The sequence below is a fragment of the Mus pahari genome, chromosome 10 (assembly GCF_900095145.1).
Source record: "Mus pahari chromosome 10, PAHARI_EIJ_v1.1, whole genome shotgun sequence".
NCBI lineage: Eukaryota > Metazoa > Chordata > Mammalia > Rodentia > Muridae > Mus > Mus pahari.
Window position 1 is genome coordinate 82,587,082 of NC_034599.1, and position 10,202 is coordinate 82,597,283.

The 10,202-nt window shown below is 42.8% G+C and overlaps 1 protein-coding gene and 1 pseudogene across 2 annotated transcripts in view; both read left to right on the forward strand.

Moving 5' to 3' along the window:
* The window catches only part of LOC110328599 (tripartite motif-containing protein 43C-like), a 6,045-nt gene extending 4,307 nt beyond the window's left edge, over positions 1 to 1,738 (forward strand). Inside the window, exon 6 of the mRNA XM_021208018.1 lies at positions 1,275 to 1,738. Coding sequence (XP_021063677.1) covers positions 1,275 to 1,738 — 464 coding nt within the window. The remainder of the gene's footprint in view (positions 1 to 1,274) is intronic.
* A 6,868-nt stretch (positions 1,739 to 8,606) lies between these two features.
* On the forward strand, positions 8,607 to 9,264 carry LOC110328120 (annotated as a pseudogene). Its single transcript, XR_003844652.1, has one exon. The product of XR_003844652.1 is annotated as a small ubiquitin-related modifier 2 pseudogene (transcript).
* Positions 9,265 to 10,202: the final 938 nt, after the last annotated feature.

The window sequence follows — 10,202 nt, forward strand, 5'->3', positions numbered from 1 at the left end:
ATATATATATATATATATATGAGTACATTGTCGCTGTCTTCAGACACACCAGAAGAGGGCATCGGATCTCATTACAGAAGGCTGTGAGCCACCATGTGGTTGCTGGGAATTGAACTCAGGACCTCTGGGAGAGCAGTCAGTGCTCTTAACCACTTATCCATCTCTCCAGCCCTGTATGTTTTCTATTAAATATTTTAGCAATTGATTTTCTTTTTTTCATTTTGGAGATATTACTTCTCTTTATCCCTGGCTGTCTTGGAACTAGCTCTGTAAACCAGGCTGGGCTCAGACTCACATGTGAAACCATGCTCAGCTACCAGTTGAATTTTAAAAGTGTATTAATAAAGTGTATTAATATAGTGGCACCTACTTGTAACCCCAGAATTAAAAAACATGGAATCAGGAGGATTGCCCAAGAGTTTGAGTGAGGCCAGACAGATTGACATAGTGAGTTCCATGCCAGTCAAGGATACATAGCAAGAAATCCTATCTCAAAGAAACTACAGAAATGATCATAAAAAAACCCAAATAGACAAATTCATTTAGCACAGGCAATAAAAATAAAACAAGTTGATAGACACGGGGTAGTCTGAATCACACTGGGAGAGCTAAATATGGATTGTCATCACAGGGAAAGAATCAGAGGAACCAGGGTTTAGTAAAAGGCAGACAATTGCTATTAGGGGACAACTTTTTTTTTTTTTTAATATTTATTTATTATATGTAAGTACACTGTTGCTGTCTTCAGACACTCCAGAAGAGGGCGCCAGATTTCATTACAGATGGTTGTGATCCACCATGTGGTTGCTGGGATTTGAACTCAGGACCTTTGGAAGAGCAGTCAGTGCTCTTAACCACTGAGCCATCTCTCCAGCCCAGGGGACAACTTCTAATGCATGCTTAGATTTGTCTTGAGTACAAGTCTACTTAGTGGAATGAAAATCAACACTAAGATGCAAGCAATCATGACATGACTTAGGAATAACATTTCAGGTAGACTTCGGGGTACAGCCTTCACAGCGGTCCTAGTTGTGTTGCGCACAGCTTCTGTTTGCCAGGGGTAATTAAAACCTCCTGACAGAACTGTGCTGTGGCTTCCTCCTCTGCAGCTTCTACGGATTTTCAAAAAAGTTTTCATTATGTGCTCACTCCAGTTTCTTGACTTTGATTTATCTGGGCTATATCTACCCTTCCAGTCTTAGCCTTTCTATTTTTAAAACCTAGGAAAACGTAAATAATTGGTTTGACTAAAATGTTGGCTCTTCTTCCCACAGTGAAAATTTCCTTTAAACATTTAATCATACTCAGCTACAGACCTTTTGTTATCAGATGTCCCCATGAGAACACATGTCTGGATTCAGTTGAAAACCATCGTGCTTCCTGGGGAAAAAGCTTCTCCACAGGAAAATACTACTGGGAGGTGGATTTGAAGGACTATGAGAAATGGGCTGTAGGGGTCTGTAACAGTGCCTGGTTAAGGGAGGGAAACTATGTGACGACATCCGAAGGTGCATTTATTCTTGAGTGTTTTAGAAACGAAGGTCATTACAGTCTCATCACCAGCAGAGGAGTTGAACACTATATAGAGAAGCCAGTTGGCCGAGTTGGCGTGTTCCTTGATTGTGAGGGTGGATATGTAAGTTTCCTGGATGTAGCCAAGAGTTCCCTCATACACAGCTACTCTCCTGGAACTTTCCATTGCGCTGTCAAGCCTTTCTTCTCTGTTGTCTACACATAATCATAGGAAGCTGGAATCCAGTATGCTAGTGCTTTTCCAGTATTTCTATGATAATGTGTCCCCTCTTTATTGTCATGGTTTGTATATGCTTGGCCGGGGGAGTGGCACTATTAGAAGGTATAGCCCAGTTGGAGTTGGTGAGTCACTGTGGGTGTGGGCTTTAAGACCCTCATCCTAGCTGTGTGGGAAGCCAGTCAGTCTTCGACTAGTAGCCTTCAGATGAAGATGTAGAACTCTCATCTCTGCCTGTACCATGCCTGCCTAGATATTGCCATGCTCCCAGTTTGATAATGGATTGAACCTCTAAACCTGAAGGCTAGCCCCAATTAAATGTTGTCCTTTATAAGACTTGCCTTGGTCATGGTGTCTGTTGACAGCAGTAAACCCCAACTAAGACATGTTAAAATGATATTAAANGTAAAAGATGGGTGATTGCTTGCTTCTTTAATCTGTGGTCCACCTGCTCTTCCTAGAACACTTTCAAAGTAGTNATTGCTTTTTGTTTTTGCATATTTGTGAGAATTACTAATTAGAATATTGGATCTACTGTAGACCTAGAACTCAGGATGCAGAGTGGGATTCCAGCACCATTAAAATATTTATCTGTGATTCTAACTTAGTGACCTCAAGCAGAGGCACAGAGATCTACTGTAGGCAGATTCGTTGATCAATAAAAGCTTGAATCCTTATTTGATCTAAAATAATTATTTGCCATCTGGGATACAACAACAACAACAACAGCAACAACAACAAAAAAACAAAAAACCAGGCTCTCATCATTCAGAGAGGGATTTTTTTTTCTGGAAAAAAGGTAAGTGAGTCTCCCCTTCTTTCACTTTATTTTAAAGCTGTTTTATATTGGCGACACACTTGAAAAAACGTTAATTGTCCCCAACATAAAACAGCTTTAAATATTGAATATTTTTCCAGTCTTGGCGAGCACACAAATGTCTTCCGACATTCAACATCTCTCTTCTGGAAACCTCCTTGGTCATTTGCAAGAGTTGTGTGCACCTGAGAACACAGAGAAGTAGATTGTAATGCCTTTCCAAGGCCATTTTCTTTCATCATTCTAGATTTTCAGAGATGAGGTCTCAAATTTTTGCCTTCCCTTTGGTTAGCCAGTCTGGTTCCCTCTGCTTTTTCATGTTGCTCCTAAAGGCATAGTCTAAGTTACATTTCTTAATATCCCAAGATTTGACTCCATTGACCATTTGACTTCTGTGACACCTAGGCTCTGACCAGATTATTACACCAAGGACTGTACAGAGACCTGAGAACTTAGGGTGCCCCTTTAGGATGCACATTGCAAATATTTTAGAAAAGACTAGACTGATTAAGAACACAGACATAAGAAATGCTGCTACATCCACTCCAGTAGTGACTCGCATTACAGGTTTGGAAACCTGGAAGCAGTCCTGAGGCAAAAAGNTTCAAGGAAACTCAGCCTCCTGGAACCTTGCATTCTAGTAGCTAGGATTGCCCCAGATTTGTCCCTGCAATATTGTGGAGGGTCTTGCATGCTTTCTTACGGTATTTTACTGGAAGTTACTTTCATATTCAAGTATTTACCAAGGCCTAGGAAATAGGGGGTGTGTGTGGTATTACATTATTCATGAGAAGGTCTGCTAGAGCAGAACCCCCCCCAAACAGGTTTTTTTTTTTTCCACTAGGTCCAAAGGAATAGCATAATCAAGGATTTACTGGGAACCCCTGGTGGTGGGGGTTAACAATTGACACACCTGGCTTCCTCCTTAAGCTGCCTGGTCCCCCTGGTCTTTTGATGTATACAATCCTTTGTGTCACTGTAACTCTGCGGATGTGTCCTGTCTGGCTTTTCTTGTTTGCTCTGTATTAAAAGTTTGATGCTCGATTTAGAAAAATATATTCAGATTCTACACACTCTCTCGTGTCAGTCTGTTTGTCAATCCACCGAATCCTTGCCCATCTGCCACCAGAGACCCATTCCATGCAGATAGGAGACCCCAAAAAGGAGGTAGTTTGCGGCAAAATGCCATGCGACTACTACTTAGCCAGCACTAGGTATTTGAGAATAATCAACAGTCATGCAGTTCAGTAAGATCTCAAAACATAGAAGCATTAAGCTCAAAGGGGTTGAGGTATTTTGTGTTTCTAATGCACTCATTAGAAAAAAAAGCAAATGTTGGGGTTGCATTTATATCATGTACAGAATTCTGGAGAATCTCTAAATCTCCCAATTTCCTGAAAGTTTACATTTCAGTCAGAAAACATCACTTTTGATGCATCTACAATATAACACCATATGTAACACTCAGGAAACCTTGTGGAAGAGGCAGATACATCCTAAGAGCCAGAGCACCAGAACATCTGCTTCTAAGTAGGCACACAAAGGAAGAGGGAGTTGAAGGAGGGTCCATGGGTGAATATACAATATGAAATTGCCTTAAATTAATAAAAGAGCTAAAAAACAGTCAGGACAGCTCAGTGGCTTGGGTCCAGTCCCAAGCTCCCCAAATGCACTTTTGTGGGCAAATGGCCTTCATCTTGGCCATGTTTAGAGCATCATAGAGTATAAATCCTTTCCTATTTAATTACTGTGGTTCTTTTGAATTCATAGCTAATAAGGTAAAACACAAAGCTCATGTATATACATTTTAAAATTTATTCTTTCTTATAATACTGTCAGATCATAGCTTCTCCTTCCTCCATTTCTCCCAGTCCAAGCCTGGGCAAGGCAACCCAGTAGGAGGAAATGGGTCTCAAGAGCAGGCAAGAGTCAGACATCTACTACAAAAACACCAAGCTAGCGCCGGACATGGTGGTGCACACCTTTAATCCCAGCACTTGGGAGGCTGAGGCAGGCGAATTTCTGAGTTCAAGGCCAGCCTGGCCTACAGAGTGAGTTCCAGGACAGTCAGGGCTACACAGAGAAACCCTGTCTCAAAAAACAAAAACAAAAACAAACAAAAAACCCCACCAAGCTAAAAACCATAACATGCCAGGCAGTGGTGGCACATGCCTTTACTTTTTATTTTTATTTTTGGTTTTTCGAGGCAGGGTTTCTCTGTGCAGCCCTGGCTGTCCTGGAACTCACTCTGTAGACCAGGCTGACCTCGAACTCAGATTCACCTGCCTCTGTCTCTGGAGTGCTGGGATTAAAGGCGTGTGCCACCATGCCCGGCTCAGTGCATGCCTTTAATCCCAGCATTTGGGAGGCAGAGGCAGGCAGAATTCTGAGTTCAAGGCCAGCCTGGTCTACAGAGTGAGTTCCAGGACAGCCAGGGCTATACAGAGAGACCCTGTCTCAAAAAACCAACCAACCAACCAACCAACCAACCAACCAACCAACCAAACAAACAAACAAACAAACAACTAAAAACCATAACATGCAGAGGACTTAAGCACATACCAATGCTCCAGGGTTGCTGCTTCAGTCTCTGTGAACCCCTAGGAAACCTGTTTAGTTGCTTCTGTGGGCTGTATTATCCTAGTGTCCTTGACCCCCCTCCCTGGCTCTTATAATTCTTCCTCCCCTTCTTCCATGGGGTTCCTAGAGCTCCGCGGGGAGGGACCTAATGGAGTACTCCAAGTTGGGCTCTCTCTCCATCTAATGCATAGCTGTCAGTCTTTATATTGGCTCTAATCAGCTTCTAGGGAAAGTGTCTCTGATGACTATTGAACTAGAACTCAGTCTTCGAGTATAGCAGAATACCACTAGGAATCATTTCATTGACTTATTTTTCCTACCCTAGGTCCTTGGCTATCCAGACTCCAGTTCTTGATGATCCAGGCAGTGTCGGGCATGGGCTTCCTCTCTTGTTGTGGGCTTCAAATTAGACCACTCATTAGTTGGCCATTCCCACAAGTTCTCCTCCATTGCCCCAGCACATCTTTCTGGCAGGATAGGTTGTAGGTCTAAGGACTGTAGCTGGATTCATGTTGCAACCCTATCACTGTAAGTTGCCTGGTTATAGAATATGGCTGGTTCAGGCTCTGTATCCTCCATTACTGGGAGTGGTCACTAGGGTCACCTTTGTAGATTCCAGGGATTTTTTTTTCCATTTTACTAGATTTCTACATCAGCTCCAAAAGTTATCCAATTCCAGTCATCTCTCCCATACTCTCTCCCTCCAGTCCTTCCTGAGAACTTGATCCCCCCTTGTTTCTTAGCTTCATTATGTCTGTGGTTTGTAGAATAGTTATCCTGTACTCCTGTACTTTGTGGCTAATAGTCGCTTATAAGTAAGAACACCATGTTTGTCTTTCTGGGTCTGGGTTATCTCATTAGATAACCCAGACCCAGATGATCTTTTCTAGATTCATCTATTTGCCCACAAATTTAATGGTGTCATTGTTTTTAATATTTGAGTAATATTCCATTATGTAAATGTACCTCATTTTCTTTATCCATTCTTTGGTTGTTTCCAGTTTCTGGCTATTATGAATAAAGCTACTAAGAACTTTGTTGAGCAAGTGTCCTTATGGTACAGTTGAGCCTTTTTTGGGTGTATAGCTGGGTCTTGAGATAGGTCTATTCCCAGTCTTCTGAGAAACTACCCAATTGATTTTCAAAGAGGTTGTACAAGTTTGTACTCCCATCAGCAATGGAGGAGTGTTCCCCTTGCTCCACATCTTTGCCAGGATGAACTGGAACTTGAGATTTTTTTTCTCAGCCATTTTGATGAGTGTAAGATGAAATCTGAGTTATTTTAATTTGTCCTTACCTGATAACTAAGGATGCTGGACACTTCTTTAAGTGCTTCTCAGCCATTTAAGATTCATCTGTTGAGAATTCTCTGTTTGGGTCTGTACCCCATCTTTATTAATTTTATTTTATTTTTTTATATTATTCACCTTACATCCTACTCACTACTCCCCTCCCCATCACCCTATCCCAAATCCTGCCTCCATCCCCTGCCACTTCTCCTCTGAGCGAGTGGGTGTCCCTCACGGCCCCCTTCCCCTGGCACAAATCTCCGGGAGGTTAGGGGCTTTCTCTCCTACTAAGGTCTCTCTTCTACCCTTCCTTCCCTTTTAAAAAAACCCTCTTTTCTCTGTCTCATTATATTTACTTGTTTTGTGTGTATATCCAGGTGTGTCGTGTTCTGCACTGGAGGCCAGAGGACAAGTTGGTTTCTCCTTTACCCGTGTGGTTCGTGGGGACTCTGCTCCGTCAGGCTCGACAGCAAGGCCCTTCACCAGCTGAACTGTTTATTTTGGAGCAGGTACTCACTAAGTTATCCAGGCTGGGCTTCAGTTTGTTTGTTTGTTTGTTTGTTTCTTTTTATGTGTGTGTGTGTGTGTGCACCTGTGCACTGTGTGAGTGCAGGTGCCCACAGAAGTCAGAGGTGTGGGATCCCCCTTGGAGTTGGAGTTGCAGGTGGTCGTGACCCACCTGACTACAGATAGGTGTTGAGACTTGAACTCAGGTCCTCCGGAAGAGTAATACACTCTTTAAAGCCCAGAGTCATCTGCCCAGCCCCAGCCCTTCAGTTTGTGATAAGCCTTTAGGAGCACTTTCTGTCACTGTGCCCAATAGTAAGTAGCAGCTTCTTACTTCGGATGAGTGGATTCATGTTTCGCAAGTCTTACACTTAAGACTCTCATTGTTTTTGAGTTTCTATTACTCAACTTGAGAGATGGGTCTGCTTCCTCTAGTGATTACAGAAATAGTCCCCAAATATAGTATTACTTTTTGTATGTTTATTTTATTTGTGTGTGCACATGCATAAATGCCATGCTGTGAATATGGAGGTCAGAGGGCACCCTGGGTTGGGGAGTAGGTCCTCAGGTTTGGTGGCAAGTGCCTTTACCCATTGAGCCATCTTGCTGGACCTGAAATGTACAGTCTTAATATTAAGATTTTCAAAGACTCCTTTTAAGAACTATTTCTTAAGGAGAAGGTTATTTTAGCTAATGGTTCCTGTTTCAGTTAGGGTTGCCACTGCTGTAATAAACANCATGACTAAAAGTAACTTGGGGAGGAAAGGGTTTGTTTCAGCTCACAGCACTCAGCCCCACACTCTGTCACTCAGGAAAGTCAGGGCAGGACTCAAGACAGGAGCTGAAGCAGAAGCCAAGGAGGAATGGTGCCTACTGGCTTGCTGGGNTTTCTTTGTTTTCTGAGGGTTTCTCTGTGTAGCTGTGGTTGTCCTCAGCTCACAGAGAACTGCCTGCCACCAGCACCCAGCTCAGCTTGTTTGCTTATACTGCTCAGGCCCACCTCCCCAGGGAGCTGGACCCTCCTACAACAACCATTGATCAAGAAAACGCCCTAGACTTGCCGATAGGCCAANACGATGGAGCCATTTTCTCAATTAGGAATCCTTCTTCCAAGCTGGGTATGGATGCAGTCACCTTTATCCCAGCACTCTGGAGTCAGAGGCGGCGAGATCTGTGCTTCAAGGTGTAAGTTCCGGGACAAGCAGAGCTACACAGTGAGACCCTGACTCAAAAAAACAAAATAAACAGAGTGCTCTATCAGCATGCACACCTGCATGTCAGAAGAGGGCATCAGATCACATTACAGATGGTTGTGAGCCTCTATGTGGTTGCTGGGAATTGAACTCATGACCTCCTGATGAGCAGCCAGTGCTATTAACTCCTGAGCCATCTCTGGGATACTGGGGAGGGGGAAGCTCCACCCTCTCAGATGAGGAGAGTAGAGCTGTGGGGAGGGACTGTGAGAGGGAGGACTTCAAGGCGGGTATGGATTGGGATGTAAAGTGAATAAATAGAAAATGAATAACCCGAAGCGCACGACGTGCGCGCGCCCTCCGCCTCGTCCACCGCTGCCGCCTCCTCCCGCTGCTCCTGGTGCTGCTTGTGTGCTCCCTCAGTGCGGACCCGGTGCCTCTTTTGTGAAGCGGCAGCTGCGGCGCTCGCCATGGTCGACGAGAAACCCAAGGAAGGAGTCAAGACTGAGAACAACGATCATATTAACTTGAAGGTGGCGGGACAGGATGGTTCTGTGGTGCAGTTTAAGACTAAGAGGCACACACCACTTAGTAAACTAATGAAAGCCTATTGTGAACGGCAGGGTTTGTCAATGAGGCAGATCGGATTCCGGTTTGATGGGCAGCCAATCAACGAAACAGACACACCTGCCCACTTGGAAATGGAGGATGAAGATGCGATGGATGTGTTCCAGCAGCAGACTGGAGGTGTCTTCTAAAAAGGGAGCCTGCTACTTTACTCCAGAATTTTGTTATAGACCAAGAATACATTCTCAATTAGAAAGCCACAATTTGGTCCCACCACATCCTGACTACTACAGTATAGTTTTCTCTCTTCTTTCATTTCCCTGTCCCCATTTCTTTATTGTACATAAAGTAACTGGTNTATGTGCACAAGCATAGTGCTCTTTTTTCTTTTCTTTTCTTTAAACTAAATGGCCAATGTTCTGTTCTGGTTGACATCAGATGGAGATGGTCTGGGGGAAAGTACTGGGTTTGTGAAAATACCCCNTTCTCCATTAGTGGCATGCTCATTCAGCTCTTATCTTTATATTCCAGTAAGTTATTTTGCTCTCATTGTTTTAACAACAACAACAAAAAAACCCAACAACACCAAATCCTTGCATACCTTGTTCGATTGGAGAATTTTAATGTTTTTCATTTATCATTGTAAAACCAAGGACAATTTTATAACTTTTTTTGTACGTAGCTGTTACATGTAGGGCAATCTGTCTTTAAGTAGGGATAAATTACTCTTGAACAAAGTGATCCTAGATAGTTTTCCCTTCAAGTCAAGTGTCTTGTTGTTTAAATAAACTTCTTGTTTAAAATGAAAAAAAAAAAAAAAAAGAAAATGAATAACCTCTTCCCAGATGTCTGTGTGAAGTTGACAGAAAGCAACTCATGTCGGAGGTTCCAGCCCATGGTCATTTATTTGAGCTTATTGCTGTGGGCTTTTAGCGAGCTAGAGAACATCACATTGGGAAGCTGATGTTGAAGCAAAGCTGCCTTATAGGTAAAGGAGTCAGAAGGACCAGAGCCTCAGTTGGCCATTTAAGCATGTCTAGACACCCTCCACCTCCTACTAAGCCCCTATCTCCTACAATGTTCAGTTTCCCAACAGCCTCATCAGAGAAGAACCAAGCTCTCTGGGGTTACTGTATTTAAGATTCAATTAGATTAATAATTATTTCCTGGTAGTACTATGTCAGACTTAACTACAGGGCCTCAGTAGTGGAGTAGTAAGGAAGAAAGCAAGGAATTCAGAATTCTATAGAATGAGGCTAAAGGTTCTGGTTCTTTATAGGAAAGTTATCCTTTCTCCTTGCCTCCCAGATGCTCATAACTTTCAAAAATTCATGATATATATATATATATATATATATATCTGGACTTAATCTGGACAATAGGGATGAAGGCCAAAGGCACTAACATTGATACTCATTACTCTTTTTTTTAAAAAAAGATTTATTTATTATATGTAAGTACACTGTAATTGTCTTCAGACACACCAGAGATGGTGTCAA